At 45.8% G+C, this 15,904-nt stretch overlaps 2 protein-coding genes across 2 annotated transcripts; one reads left to right on the plus strand and one right to left on the minus strand.

Annotated features, from left to right (window-relative positions):
- Positions 1-7: 7 nt before the first annotated feature.
- On the minus strand, positions 8-14,657 carry MONOS_7082 (uncharacterized protein; the record flags this gene model as incomplete). Its single annotated transcript, XM_067877380.1, has 3 exons — positions 8-14,110; positions 14,186-14,382; positions 14,475-14,657. The coding sequence occupies 3 exons, from the start codon at positions 14,655-14,657 to the stop codon at positions 166-168; spliced, it is 14,325 nt and encodes a 4,774-aa protein (XP_067726643.1). The 3' UTR covers positions 8-165.
- Positions 14,658-14,921: 264 nt separating this feature from the next.
- On the plus strand, positions 14,922-15,845 carry MONOS_7083 (uncharacterized protein; the record flags this gene model as incomplete). Its single annotated transcript, XM_067877381.1, has 5 exons — positions 14,922-14,948; positions 14,994-15,223; positions 15,296-15,395; positions 15,473-15,576; positions 15,633-15,845. The coding sequence occupies 5 exons, from the start codon at positions 14,922-14,924 to the stop codon at positions 15,700-15,702; spliced, it is 531 nt and encodes a 176-aa protein (XP_067726644.1). The 3' UTR covers positions 15,703-15,845.
- Between the last annotated feature and the right edge of the window lie 59 nt (positions 15,846-15,904).

Below are 15,904 nucleotides of genomic sequence, written 5' to 3' on the forward strand. Positions count from 1 at the left end.
ATGATTTAAAAAATTGAAATTATAGTCTATTTTTTAATTAAAAAAGGAATAATCAAGCCAATAAAACAAATATTAGAACTTAAAGTTTGAATAAAACAAATAAAAACGAAAATTTAAAACACATCTATCACAATGGTAAAATAAGCAAAGCATATTTACATAATATTACTGAAACGGATAAAGGTTATGTTGGGACGGAGGCGGCATAAGAGGAACAAGATGAGCCGTTTCAGGCGACAAAGAACCTTGAGACGGAGATAATTCTAACGAACTACATTCCATATGTGGATTTTCAATGCTCAAAGGCTGAAGAGGAGGATGATCAGAAGTTGAATGGGAAGAATGAATAGACGGATTGGATTGGATTGGATAAGGAGAATGAGATGAGAAGAGGGTGTTCACTGGAAGTGGAGGATGATCCGATTGAGAAGTCTGAAAAGAATGACCGTCAGAAGCAGATGAGCTTGGTCTGCCTGTTGTTGGCGAGGCAGTCTGCTTCTCCCAGTCACTCTGACGAGGGTGATTGCCGGTACCGTCCTTGCTATTAATACAGGTGCTATTGCTTCCGCCTCTAGCTGAAGAAGAAGAAGAAGAAGAAAACATAGCATCAGCAAATGATGAACCGTTGTTAAACACGAAACGTGCAACATCGCCATTTGGTGAGTAGCAATGGAACAATTCTGAGCCAGGGCCAACAACGTCAACCATAACACAGTCGCTCTTCCGGATAAGCGAACCTGCTCTTTCCGTTGCAAGCGGCGAGTGTGTCAGAGATGGCTGTACTTGAGGAGAAAGCGAAGGAGAATTTGAAGATGAAAACGGATTCTGTTGTCGAGGGGAAAGAAGGAAGATACTTGAGCGGTCTTCGGTGGAAAGTACAGGAAATACGATTGATTGGTTCTGTTGAGAAGGAAACGGAGGGTGTGAAGATACTAGCTGTGCTGATGAAGGCGAGGAATCAGGTGGAGGCGGGGGTAGTGGAGAAGGCTCAACTGTTGATGTGGAACGTGGCGGCTCAGTCTGGAGACGATCCAGAACTGGATCTATCGCAATTGACGGATTCAGCGGAGCAGTTTTCTGGTTCACGGTTGATGAGAGTGTGCGCTGGTGGTGCTGATGGCGATGCTGCAATTGAAGCTGCTGTTGGAGTTGCTGCTGCTGCTGTTGTGCACGGACGCTCATAAAATGAGAGGAGCTATTTTGCTGGCGGAAAATAAATGACTCGTTCTCATGAGGATAAATACGACTCTTCGAATCAGGAAGATCACTCGCTGTCAGTCCGTTCTCTGCATACAAAGCACGTTGATTCTGGTGAATGCAATCTGAATCGTTCGACGGAACCATCCACGATGGTTGTGGGGCAGCTGATGTTTGGCTGCGGAAGGAAAGAGACGTGTTGTCCAGAGGCGAGCGGAGAATGCCTGGGAGTGCATTTTCCTTCATCAGAGGAAGAGCAGTTGCCTTTCTGCCTTTCACATCTTCTGTCGGTGGTAGAAGGAGATTTGAGTTCGCATCTACAACATGAGAAGTGAAGGAGATCGGATGTGGTTGTGGAGAAGGCGATGGTGCAGCAGCGAGATACATGGATGTCTTCAGATTTGCTTCGGGAACTTCACAGTAAGGAGGAGAAGATTGATCAGATGGAAAGCTGGAGGAGCAGCCAGAGGAATATGAGGAGCCTGTGGTGCCAGTCGAGGAATAAGAAGAAGAGTATGAGCGAGTAGAAACGTTGGAGTCGTCAGAGGATGATTCGCTTTGCGAGGACTCGCGAGACGAGAGAGACGAAGTTGAAGTTGAAGTTGTGGTGGATGTGGTAGTGGAGAAAGAGCTGGATAGCACACTTGACTCTGACGAATTTGAGCATGCAACAGACGCTGGACTTATCTGCGAATACTGTGTGTACACTAAAGACGGCATCTTTTGAGTTATGCGTTGCGGTTTTTGCTTCCGAGAACGTTCTTGAGTGGATGGGATGTTTAACTGGAGGATAGCTTCGTGTGGAAGAGGAGGCTGAGACGGCACTTGTATCGCAGTGATTGGCGTCAGCTCCTCTTCTTCCTCTTCTTCTTCGTCTTCCATTGCAGAAGTCTTGCTTCTGGTCATCTGCCCAATAATTGGTATCTCCTTTGGCATGGTGCTGCTTTGTGTTCTCTTCCCTTTCTTCAACTTCTTCTTCTTCTTCCTTCGAGTTGTTCCATGAGACGGAAATGTCGAGTCCACATTCGTCGATGGGGAGATCTGATCTGTCTTCGTGCTCTCCACTTTTTCTGTGCGCGAATTTGAGCCTGCTTCCGAATCGTTGCCTTCCATCAGCGGATGCATTGTGTACTCTGTCTCTGCAGAGTCTGCATGTGTTGAGAGATATTGCGTTGACTCACCACCAGACGAGTTCGTTGAAGTCTGCATCGTCAACGGTGTATCAGAGCGGTTGTCTGAAACAAAGGAGGCATTCGATTCAGATTGGATGAGTGTCTTTGAAGAGCCACAATCTGAAAGCAAGCTTTCTCTGCTGGCCTTTCGGTGGCTTGTTTTGATGCCTGGCAAATGTGACGATGAATTCAAGTTGTCGTACACAAACGATGCTGAAAGATGCCTCGGATGAAGCGGTGCAATTGGTGCTTGCACAAATCCAGGCTCTTCTGACGGAGATAGAATAAACGAAGATGTCGACGAAGTTCCTGCTGCAGAGGCAATTGACGATGCAGCAGACCCCATCGCCGGCTGTGGAGATGCGCTGAAATGTGTATGTGGCATCGATAGCTTGACAAGCCTTCTCCCTGTTTCATTTTCAAATACACTTTGTTCTGATTCTGTTAGCTTTGGGCTGATGTCTGGCCTCAAATGACTTCTGGGGCTGCCCTTTGGAGACAAGTCAAATGAATGTTTTGTCTGATATTCGCTTGTAATGCATTCATCCTCCAACTTCGATGTGGATGTGCGCAGTGATGACGTAGACACTTGACTCTTCAAAGGAGGAGGCAGCAGCTGCTGATGCTGCCCCCTTCCCATCAACCCACTTGCTGCTGTGTGTGTGTGTCCGTGTGGATGCGACTGAGTGCGGCGCATGCTTTCGTGCTGAGAAGGAGGACATGGCCTGATTGAGGGATGTGGAGTTAGCTGCCCTGGTTGTGTAGTGCTCTCTCTAGGTGACTGGAGATTGGAAGAAGCTGAAGTCAAAGAAGGAGAAGGTGCAGTGAACAGAGTCGGCTGAAGAAGCTGAGCGTATGTTGCTGTTTGGAAGGGGTCTTGTACATCTGAGTGGTGCCCGTGCTTCTTCTTGTTGCGCTGTGATTTGTGGCGCCTGTGTGAGTGCGAGTGTGAGTGAGAATGTGAATGCGAATGCGTTTTCTTCTCTCTCTCTTTGGCTGAGTGGTGTCTGCTGCGATGGTGCCAGTGAATGAAAGCAGGCGTTGCAGAAGACGATGAAGAGGAGTCTGTTGGAGATGTCTGAGGCGAAAAGGCTGTTGCGAATGAGCCAAACATGATACGATGCTCTTCTTGGAGCGTGCGCTTTCCGGTGTTTAACGGATCAGGCTGCTTCATCCCCATCTCAAAGATGTTGTTTGTGTGTGTTGCTTTGTGGTGCTTGCTTTTCCTCCTCTTCCTCTGCTGGATATGCTTCTCCATTGAAGACGATGTAGTCGACGAGGCAAGCGTGGCAGATGGATGTGCATAAAACAATGAGCCATCAATCATCCCTGCCCCATCCGCTGAGTCTTTCTGATCTGAATGTGCCGACGACGACAGAGGAGAAGAGGAAGGAGAAGACGCCTTTGCACTTGAGCTCAATCTGTGTGAAGAAGCGAGTGTTGGACTCTTTTTGTTGTTCTTCTCGTTTCGTTCGTCTTTTTTGTTGTACGTGATGATGTTTGTGTATGTTGGTGTGACAGGAGAAATGCTGGACTTGTCCTGTATCATGTATCGAGGGTCGCCTGGTGGAAACAGCACTGACTGATCACCTGAATAGCGAGCATCCCCGTAGCTTGTGCCCAAATCGCTCTTGTGCCGCTGATGGCGAGATGAGGAAAGTGGATATTGTAACATATTACGTTGATCATCATCAGCAGACACAGTCAACCTGTCGTCTTCTGAGCCGTATTCGTCGTTTGCATTGGACCGGCCGATGATTGAGCCTTTATTGCCGCTGCTGCTGATGTTGTTGATGTTCAGCATGTTCCCTGCTCTTCCTGCTGGCTGTGATGGTCCTCCAGCAATACGATGGTGTGTCTGGTCAGCAACTGCTAATATCTGAGGGGCAGGTGTGGGAGATAGTGAAAAGAGGCTCTGATTAGACATAATGGGCGCAATCAGCTCGGATGTGAATGAAGGAGAGGTTGACGTTCTGCTTAAGAATTTCCTGACCGGCGCAGCATTAGTGGATGAGGCGAAGATGTTTTGCGCCTTCTCCAGCTTGTCGAACCCTTGAAATCCCACACGAAAGTTCTCATCAACAAACTTTTCATATTCAATCCGGCTGGGTTGATGATTGTTTTGCTCTGATGAATCTGACACTTCCTCTTCTTCGCTGACATCTTCATATTCCTCGTCTTCCTCGTCTTCTCCTTCCTCTTCTTCATCAAAGCTTTCACCCGATCTCTTGTCTTCAGACAGAATGTGATGGATAATCTCGCCTGTGCTTCTGTTCAAGTAACCTGATGATCCATTTGCATTGTTTTCCTGTCTATTCTCATTGGCGTTCCCTTTGTCTCTGCCTCCTCTCTCCTTCATCATCTGCATCGCAGCTGCACGAGACGGCAGAATATTCGATGTTCTTTCTGTGCCTGACACCGACGACGAAGACAAAGCAGACCGCTGCCTTTGAGAAGAACGCGACTGCCCGCTGTTGGAATTGTAGGAAGAGGAATGGGAACCAGAGGGAGAATGAACAGACGATTGATTAGAGCCATCCTGGTCGCTGGGAACAGAATGCGCACGCAGCTTCCTTCGCAGCCTGGTTTTTCTTGTGCCTTTCGTTCTCCCTTTCTCTTTGGCTGCTTCTATTCCTCCTCCTCCTCCTCCTCCTCCTCTGTTTGTTTCTGTGGTGTTTTCGATGGCTGCCATGTGAGGCGATGTTGTGTGCTGAGAGCGGAACTGGCCTGTGCCTTTGCCTCTTCCTCGCCACGTGTCAGTTGTGTCACTTTCATTCGCTACTGAGTCTTCATCGTTGTCATCATCTCTGTACTTCCCTTTCTCTCTTCCTTTATTGTTGTGCATAGCTGATTCAATATCTGCTTCTTTAACTTTGCGTGAAATGGATGAAGGAATAACTGGGCTAGACAGCGACTTCTTAGTTAATATTCCTGCATTTTCATCTGCTTCGATTTCGCACTGAAGCAGAGAGATCAGCGGGATCGCTGTTGTCGAGTGAGCTCCCACAGGAGAAGTGGCATTGCCTGAAGAAGAAGAAGAAGAAGATGCATTTGGCGCAAATGTGACTGTCTTTTGATGATGCTCAGCTTTCGTCGAATGCAGAGGCATCGATCTGCGAGGTGGAGGAGGCACAAATCCCTCTGAAGACGCTGAAGACTGTGAAACCACAGTTGAAGGTGTTGATGATACAGAAGGATGCTCAGAGATACTTGATGTCATCGACTCCTCTGGCGCCAGATTTGGCGGAAGCGGAGCATTTGTGCACTCCGAAATGGCTGTTGGCAGACTCTCGATCGCTTCTGCTGCTTTGATGTCTGCAAAAGCGGGCTTGTTTTGAGGATCGTCGGCAGACGGGATGGGCAGTTTGTGGTCAGTTTTTGAAAGCATCGGAGACACAACTGGCTGTCTCTCAATGAATGCCATCAGATTGCCTCCATGGACACTGTCATCGTCCATTTCGGGTGTCATGTTGAGAGGTCTGTCTCCAGTCACCACGCCCGACAAGAGTGTCTGTCTTCTCACTTCTTTACTCCTCCCCCGCAGTGCAGGAGTGCACAAGGGAGAAGGAGGCGGTGTGTCTGAGTCAGGTGAGAATTGTGATTGAGTGGATTGGTTGGACTGATTTGACTGATTCGATCGATTTGATGCATCTGACACCTGGGCGTACTCCTGTGCCTGCTTCGGGGTGGGCTCTTGTGTGATGGCAGGTTGAGCAGGCAGCTGGTTGGTCGGGTGAATGGAGGAAGAGGTAGAGGCAGACTGCTGGCTGTCATCACGTGGTGAGAGTGACTGTGGGTTTCTGGGTGAGATGGACTTTGTCTCGTCTGCTCTCTGATGAGCTGGTCTGTCTGGAGGGATCAGTGCGCCTGTTGTGAAGCTGTGCACAATCACCTGCTCCTTCTCGCTCTTCTGCGGAGGCACCTGGTCTGCTGGCTGCGAGGGCTTGGGTGTCTTGTGGCGGTGTCTGTGGCCAGGGCGGTGGTGATGGATGAGGCTGCGGTTGCGGCAGCTGCCGAGTGTGGTGCACGTAACAGCAGCAGCTGACTCGGTCGCATCAGACGGGTCGTGTTTCTGGCTTTGGGTGGTTGATTTCGACTCCTTTCGTAAGATGATGCTTTCGGTGATGGAGGATTCCTTTTGAGGCATTGATTGTTGAACAATCTGCTCTTGTTCTTGTTCCTTTTGTTCTTGATCTTTTCTGACAGAAGCTTCGATTCTCTGACTCTCTCCTTTTGTATTCTGAACGCTCTGAGAAGTGTGAGCAGACTGAATAGAAGCAATTTCCGGTGTAATAGCCAGCGCTTTGCTGTTTGAAAGAGGGGTTGTGCTTGGAATAGCAGCAGAAGGAGAAATAGGAGAAATCGGAGAGAGAGGGGAGATAGCAGCCATTTTTGAGTGCTGTCTGTGTGTTGTGTTTGTGCTTTTGTGCGTCTTCCCACCAGAAGTCTGTGTCTTTCTGCTTCTGGATGAAGAGGAGCCTGTTGAGGATGAAGAAGAGGAGGAAGAAGAAGAGGAGGAGTTGCTGACTTGTGAAGCTATTCCATCGATGTTGCTTTTGACTGAACGCCATGTGGGTGACCTTCCATCTTGTTGTGTATGCCCCTTGCTGTTAGGAAGTTGACTAGCTTGATTATTAACATTACTCATATTATTATTATTAATGCTATTACTTCCATTATGATGATGATGGTGATGGTGATGGTGATGGTGATGATGGCTATGCTGATGGCCATGCTGAAGAGAGCGTGATTTAGTCGACCGCGATGAATGAGTGGCGTGTGTGGAGTGTGTCTGTGAGGAAGACGGCGTCTCGCTTCCTTCAGAGCGGTGGAGGTGAACAGGCGCAGGGAGCATCATTGTGCCTATTTGAGTGAGCTGCTGCGGAGGATTGTCAGGCAGGCCGATGTTGTATGAGGAGACAGCAACAGAATCAGTGGTGATGATGAGGGTGGGGATGGCAGTAGTGTTGAGGGAGGAGAGAGGTTGAGATGATGATGATGATGAAATAGTTGTTGTGGAAGAAGAAGAAGACGATGATGAAGAAGAGGGAAGTTTGAGAGAAGTCGAAGTCGAAGCAGAAGTTGAAGGTGGCGATGGTAATGTCAATGAAGATGAAGCTACAACTGCTGCAGCAGCAGAAGATGAAGATGCTGATGCTGATGATAATGTTGATATTCCATTCAATGTTTGTTGTCCATTGTTCTGTCTGTATTTCATTAGAGATGTGACCTGCTGCGGTGAATGCTTCTTTTTGGTAGGCATAAAAACAGAAGAGAACTCGTTTCGTTGTGATGAAAGAGGAGGAAGATGTTGAATGGGAAGACGAAGTGCCACACGCGATGGAATGGAATAATGAGAAGAGGAAGAAGAAGAGGAAGAAGAAGAAGAACAGGAAGAGGAGGAGGAGGAGGAGGAGGAAATTGAATAAGAAGAAGATGAAGATGATGATGATGAAGGATAAAAAGAAGAGGAAGAGGAAGAGGTGGATGCAAAGGAAGAATAAGGAGGACGAGGTGGAAGAGTGGTAAAAGAGAAAGGTGGGTGAGGTGTGACAGGCAATGGCTGAGATAAAGTTGCTGTGGAAGAAGAAGTGGAAGATGAGGAGGAGGAAGAAGATGGCCAAGTTTCTGCTTTAACCAAAGAAGGAACAGCAGAAGAAGAAGAAGATGATGATGACGATGAATCTAATACTGTTGTTTTCAATTCTCTTCCATTTCCTTTCACCTTATTCTCAGGCGAGCTTGCCAGCTCAGGTGTCTTCTCCCAGCTGCCTCTGCCTTCTTTGCATTCCTGTGCTGATCGAAGAATGGTGCAGACAGCAGCTAACGAGGCATTATTGCTATTATTATTATTATTATTAAAACTATTATTACTGATATTGCTTCTATTATTATTAGCATTATTATTCATATTGCTTATATTTGTATTATTATTAGTATTATTATTGAGTGTTTTGCGTGGCTGGATGGGCGAAGAAAGAGAGCTGACAGAAGGTGAAGGAGAGAGCGTGAAGGAAAGAGCAGGGGAAGGGGTGGGGGGGATGGTGAGAGAGGAAGAAAGAGGAGAAATATCCAAAGAAGAAGAGGAGATGGATGAGGAAGAGGAAGAGGAAGAAGAAGAAGAGGAGGAGGAGGAGGAAGGATAAGAAGGACAAGAAGGAACAGGGGAAATGAATGGAGGATTGAGTGTGGATGAGAATGAGTGGAAGGAAGGGGAAGATTCAAGTGAAAAAGAAGAAGAGGAAGAAGAAGAAGAAGAAGTTTGTATTCTATTATCATCAGAACCAACAGAAGGTGACAAAATCTTCTGAGGACACAGACTGATCACCCGCGTGTAGTACTGGCTGTCTCTTTCTTTCTTGTTCAAATCAGAGTTTTGAGGAAGAATAATTGCATTTTCATTCGACTCTTCTTCATTTTCTCCTTTCTCTCTTTCATTTTCTGTTAATTTTGTATCATTTTGTGTTTCTTTGGCTTGTGGGCTTATTCCTAAACTTGTATCAGATGAAACATAAGGCAAAATTGAATCCGAAGAAGAGGAAAGAGAAGGAGAGAGAGAAAGAGAGAGAGAAAGAGAAGACGAAGAAGCAGAGGGCGCAAGTTGTTTCAATGATCCGTTTGTTGAAGTGGTGGAGACAGCGACAGAAGAAGGAGAAGAAGACAAGTCAATGCTATCGCGATGATGCTGAGCAAAAGAGGCGAAGAATTGAGAAGTGCTGGCTATTTCGTGAGGAGGGAGAGGAAGCAGGACAGAAGGGGAAGGGGCGGATGTGGTGCGAGAAGGGGGAGAAGAGGAAGGGGGAGAAGAAGAAGGAGGGGTGGAAGAAGATGTGAGGGCATCTGAATGGGAAGATGGAGTGGCAGTGCGTTCGGGCAATGAATGAAGAAGATCGTTGGTGGAGGATGGGGCTGGTGGAAGAGAGTGGGATGGGAGAGAAGAAGAGGAGGAAGAAGAAGAAGAAGAAGAGGAAGGGGAAGATGATGAAGATGAAGAAGAGGAAGAAGAGGAAGAAGATGAAGCTGGAGGAATAAAAGAAGGAGAATGAGGAGGAGAAGAAGAAGAATTTGTAGGTGAGGTTTCTGGAGAATGCGAAGTTGCAGTGGAATGAGAAGGAGAAGCATTTGAATCAATTGAAGAAGAAGAAGAAGCAGAAGCAGAAGCAGAAGCAGAAGCAGAAGCAGAAGCAGAAGCAGAAGAAGAAGTCGAAGAAGCATCAGCTTGCTCAACAATTCCAGCAGTTGATGTTGCATATGCTGTCATCGTAGCATTTGCTGTTCTATTTCCTCTTTCTCCTTCTCTTCCATTTCCATTCAAATTTTCATTTTCTCTTCTTCCTTCTTCTCCTTCTCTTCCTCCTTCTTCTCTTCCATTCCACACCCCATTCCTCACTGCTGATGGTCTTGGATCCAGCTTTGCCCCGTCCCATCTGATTGATCCGAACTCGTCTTCTTGTTCTTCTTCGTATTTTCCTTTCTCTGAAGCACTAAAATCCATATTGCCGATCAAAAACAGCTCTTTTCCTTCGCCTGATTCTTCGCTTGTGGAACAGGTTATTTCTTCTTCTATCTCAATTGTTTCATATTCTGATGAGGAAGAAGAAGAAATTGCTGTTGTTGTTGAATCTGTTTCTTCTGTGCTTTCGCTTTCGTCACTTTCTTTTTCTTCTTTTTCTTCCTTTTTCTTTTCATTTTCTTTGCTTCCTTCTTTATCATTGTGCATTGTTGAAAAATTTTCCTTTTTCTCGTTTTCTCCTTCCACAAAATCCGTCTGACCGTACGAAAACTTCACATTTTCCTTTTGCTTTCCTTCTCCCTCCTCTTTCTCCTTCTCCTTCCTCCTCCTTCTCCTTCTCCTTCTCATCTTCCCCTTCCCTTTCCCCTTTCCATATCTTTGCTTTGCAGATGTCTTCTTTCTCCTCACCAATCTTTTCACAATTTTGTGCTTCTTTCTTCTTCTTCTCTGAAACACAGATGAACAACAATAAGATGATTGGCCATAAGATGTGAGGGTGTATAATGAAGAAGGAGTAAGCATTGCATAAATATAAGGGTACGACGATGACAATGAAGAGGCATAACTAGAAGACAATGAAGAAATAGATGAAGAAGAAGAAGAAGAAGATGATGATGATGATGATGAAAAAGGCGAAACATAAGCAGGATATCCAAAGCTTCTCTGCATATCGCCTTGTCCATAGACACCTCCCCATCCTCCTCCTTCTCTCATCCCATATCCAAAATATTCTCCATTCATCCCAAACTGCATTCTGTTCTTCGGTGGCGTGTCATACGCATCCCCATAGCCAGCAGGAATAACACCGTCATTGTATGAGGGAAGGCAATACCGCAAGTTCTGCGGGTTGCTCTCCTTGTTATTCGCATTCGCGCCCATTTGTGGGGCTTCGGTGAATTTACTCCCTCTTTCTCTTTCTCTTTCTCTCTCTAACTGCATTTTCACATCCATATTCATGTTAATATTCATGTTCATGTTCATGTTCATCTCATCCACATGTCCTAATCCTCCTCCTCTTTCTTCTTTCTCCATCTGTCCTTTCATTGCTGGCACTCCCACTCCCACTCCAACACCTGCTCCCACCCCTACACCTGCCCCAACACCCGCTCCAACACCTGCCCCAGCCTCCACCTTCACCTTCACCCCCTCCTCTTCCTCCTGCAGCAACGTCGACAATCTGTTCTGCAGTGGTGGCGAGTGTTCAAAATGTGCATCTGAAATCCCTGTTGGCTGCTCCACCTGCTGCTCATCCATCTTCATCTGCTGCGAAGACAATGAAGTTATCCCTGGAAACAGATCCGCATACGGCGTGGGTGTGTTGATGGGGATGAATGGCGGGTGTGGCGAGATGCCTGGGCTGTATGGAGTGTTTGGCTGCGACTGCTGGCTCTGTTGACTGGAGGACGGAGTGATGCTGCCTCGTGACAGCATCCCGTCTTCCAGCATCATCAGATTCGTCTCGGCTTCGGGCTCTTTGAGAAAGTTAGGCTTGTCTGTGCGGATGGAGGAGTCTTCGGATGGTGCTGTTGAAGAAGTGGTAGAGGAAGAAGAAGAAGAACTTGAAGAGGAGGAAGAGGAAGAGGAAGAAGAAGATGATGATGATGAACCAGGTTTCCTCTCCTTCATCAACGAAGCCGACAGATCGTGTGATATTCCACCTCCAAAGTGTTCATCGTTGTTCTCTTCATCCATCTCTGTCTCTATCGCCAGCGACGGCACATTCCTCACATGCTTCATGAGTGGAGACAAAGGCAAGTCCATCTCCTCTTCGCTTCCCGACAGCATCCCATCAGACGCAGCATCGTTCTGTGAAGACTCTTCCACACACGCCATCATCGTCTGCTTTGAATGGAGCAAGCGACGTGGCGAGTCAACAGCAGAGACTGCCCCCAGATGTACGCTATTGGGGGCAGTGGAGCAGGCAGAGGAAGAAGGCGAGCTGGGGGAAGAGTGGTGGGGAAAGCTGATGAGGAGAACGGGGGTGCTGGGGGTGACGTGGGGCTTGCTGTGCATGATGATGGTGGTGGTGGGCTGGATCGGGGTGGTTGGGGAAGAGGAGGTTGAGGAGGAAGAAGAGGAGGAGGAGGAAGATGAAGAAGAGGAAGAAGAAGAAGAGGATGAGGAAGAAGAAGAAGGTGGTGGTGGATGCCTTTGTGGTTGAGTGGGCGTTAGTTGTGTTGCAAAGGAAACTCCTCTGCGAGGTGAATGCTGAGGGGAGTGAAGGGGAGAGTGAAGAGGCGTGTCTGAAGGAGAAATGGAAGGTGAGAGGGAAGACGAATGAGAAGAGCCGATAGAAGAGGAGCGAGACTGAGGAGCCAATGGATACATTCCAAGTGGATGGGTGAGAGAAGGAGAGAGGGTGTGGGTGGCTTGTTGTGTGGAATAGGTGCTTGTGGGAGAAGTGTTGGAAGAGGAAGAGGAAGGAGAAGGGGAGAAATAAGAAGAGGAAGAAGAAGAGGAAGAAGAAGAAGATGATGATGATGCTGAAGAAACAAAAGAAGGAGGAGGGTAAAGAAGACTTCTATTGCCCACAAGAGATCCCTCATGGATAGCTCTGCCTGTCTGCAGATAGCCAAATGGCAGGTGGGGCGCTGTTGTGTAGTGTGGTGTGTCTGAGTGGCGGTGGCGCCTGTGGTGGTGTCTGTGCCTGCTGCGTGAATGGGCTCTGGGCGAATGCTCTGTGTGATGCGGGTGAGAAGGATGAGAAGGATGAGAAAAATGAGAGGGTGCATTGTTGGGTTGTGTGGCGTGTGGGTTGGCTGAGAGCTGGTTGTCATAGAAATGCTGAATCAGCCTTCGATCGTTCTCCACTCCAAGAGCATTCTGTGGGTGTGTAAGTGAATGCTCAAATGCCATCTCTTGTTCTCTTCCTTCAAAACAGGAAGAAGACTGACGACTGCTCTTGTTGAGCAATGCCAGCTTCGACGCAGAAGACGAAGACTGTGCTAATCTGCCTGCTTCTCCTTTTGCACCTTCTTTTCCACCTTCTTCCTCTTCCTCCTCTTCCTCCTCTTCTGTTGTTGTTGTTGTTGTTGTTGGTCGCTGCACCGCCAGCAACTGATCAGCTGATCTGTGAATGTGCGACGCCTCCGGGTGGAGCATCTCCTGTTCCTGTGGCATCTGCGGTGACTGCAGATTCGATGTGGGGAGGCTGTGAGAGGAAGAAGGAGAAGGAATTTTGCTGAACTCCAAGCGGAGCGCCCCTTCTTCCATTTGGCTGATTCGGCGGCTGTCTGCTGCTGCTTTGTGGATGATGTCGTGTTTCGAGGAGTGATGGAGAGATTTTGAGTATTTTGAGTGTGTGGGAAGAGGCACACGAAGCAGCGAGTGGTCAGAATTGGTTGAGTTTGATGAAGAAGTGGAATGAACAGAATGTGTTGAATGCATCGAATGAGCATGGATTGAAGTGTCATGAAGAGGAAGATCAGATGAAGACGCAGATGTGCCAGACAAGGCAAGAGAAGGCGAGCACGGATCAGGCGACGTGAAGGGCGGGTTTAAAAGAGACAGCTGTTTTGGTGCAGCAGGCTCCTGTGACGTGTGTGACGTGGAGGATGTGGAGGTGTTGGCAGAAGTGGGAGAAGCGATAGAGGCGGAAGAGGAGAAGGCAGAGCGTGGGGTGGATGGTGCGGGCGTGGAGACAGACCGCCCGCGTGTTGAGTTGGTTGATGTGGTGGTGGCAGCAGTGGCAGAGGTGGGTGGAGTGGCTGTGGTGGCAGACGTCGAGGGAGTGGCTGAGTCTGTCGGCGCAGACAGATCAGTCGACACATCTTCAGACTCTTTCGAGGCCTTTCCGGGCTTCTTCTTGCGACGCTCGCTTGTGGACGTCCGCTCAGTGAATGCACCTGAGAGCAGAGGAGATCTTCCCATTGAGGATTCGCCTTTGACTTCTCTTTGCAGCTCCTTTTTGGATGTGTCGGTGGTGTGGTGGGGAGCAGTCATGTGGATCACTTTTTGCTCGATGAACAGCTGCTTCCGCTCGATCAGAAAGATCTTGCTGTCGAACAGGTCATCGCCCACGTGCTGGTAGCCAACCCACTTTTGCACAGCTCTTCCTAGCGCATACTGCTCGATGCAGAACGTAGATGAAGGGGAGGTTGGCAAAGGATCTGGATACTTGGCAAATGGCTCGGGTTCAATCCATTCACGCCATTCTGCCTCCCACTTCGCAAAAAATTCGCGTATAATAGCGGTGCGAAATAGCATGTAGCTGGCTTGTGGTACGAAACTATCAAGTTTTGAGTGCAACAATTTTGAAAAAAAAAATGATCGAATATAAAAAAAAAAATATTGAAGGTAATACCATTTTGATTCTCCGTCAATCCAATTGCGCCTGAATTCTGGATTCGAATTTACATGATCAGACAGCAACGCCATTTCACGAGACGAATGGAAAAATTCTTCTGAAAACGTGTTTAAACTTTTCAAAATAACTGTATCGCTGTCAACCCAAATAATTGGATCATATTCCGTCGAAAATTCCGCAATATCCAATTTGTACTATTTGTTTAAAAGTTAAATAATAAGGTTTAGACAAATATATGAGAATTATCGAGAAATTATTGATTGAGTTAAATATGCAATGTTCACACTTGTGTTGGGTACCATTTCTCAAAATGAGAAATTCCCTGTTTAAAGTGGATAGTCTTTGCTTGGGGAAACGCTGATATTATTCGACTTTGCAGATCTGCGAAAGGTTTGTCACTTGGAATAATTACCCCAATATTACAATTCATTGTAGTTTTTATCAATGACGTGATAGCGTTAAAAGTCATTTCAGAATCTACAAAATTTTCAATTAAAAAAAATGAGAATAATTGAGCAAACATTTCGGGCTACCATCGAAAATAAAGCAATATATAGGATTGAAGGGCATTGAGCAATTATTCTTGTCAAGTTCTACTGAGTAGAAAATCTTAACTTGATGTTTTCCTTCTTCTACTGGAATATACCGAAGATACGCCCAATCCTTGATTATAAAAAATAATTATTGATCAATAGATATTATTTTGATTATTCGGTAATATTTATTTGCAAAAATGTCTATTGGTGTAATCGAGATGGACGTGTGCAAATAGAAAATTTATTTATTTTAATTTAAATATATTTAGGATACAAAACAAAGAATTAGAAACATTCTAGAAAAAGAAAAAGAATTGAGAAAAGAATCACAGCAAAATGGTTATTCTGATGGAAGTAATATTCACAAGTCAGTTGTTAACCCCAAGCCTATATCCGTGGCAGATAGGATTTATGCTGTTTTTATCTGTTTTGTTGCCTTCCTTTTGTTCAAATATACGAATTATCTCGATGTCGTTATGCATGATGAACGAATAAATAGGTATGATTATTCCTTAATTAGCTTTTTTATTTTCTTTTTTAAAATATTTTTTTAACTTTTTTCTGTTTTCAGATTTTGGATGAAAGCTGCTGAATTCAGTTTATCTGTATTTTTATGTTGTGCTTTCTATATTATGTTTAAGTCACATGACGCAAGAAAACTTCCACTAAATGTTTGCATTTTACATTTAAAACTTTATTTGTTTTATTCCGGCTGTTTTCTCTTCATTTTTATTGTGATTATTTAAAGCAATATTCCGCAAGACATCCAAAAATGATACCTTTTGCATCATGTTGGATGGTTGCAACTATAATTTTGTACATCATCGCGCATTGGAATGCATATTCATTTTTGTGTGAACTTTTTTTTCAAATTTTTTTATATTGTAACTTACAAAACTTTCTTTTAGTTCGATTCTTATTGTTTTCGGATGGTGTTATTTAATTATTCACGCAGCATATTTATTGCCTGATTGGTAATTTTTTCCCCAACTTATCAACGCTTCGATTTGGATTTTCGTTGATCGCTTCTGATCATAATTTTTTGTGAATGTGTTTGAGTGAAAATTATTTCCATTAAGCTTTTTTTATTCAAAGTCATTTTTGAAAAAATTAATTTTTAAGAAAAGAACATTCCCTTATCATTTTCTTCGAAAGGCAAAAATCTTTAAACAAAAAATTT

This window comes from Monocercomonoides exilis (genome assembly GCF_001643675.1).
Source record: "Monocercomonoides exilis strain PA203 chromosome Unknown scaffold25-1336746, whole genome shotgun sequence".
NCBI classification, from domain to species: domain Eukaryota; phylum Preaxostyla; order Oxymonadida; family Polymastigidae; genus Monocercomonoides; species Monocercomonoides exilis.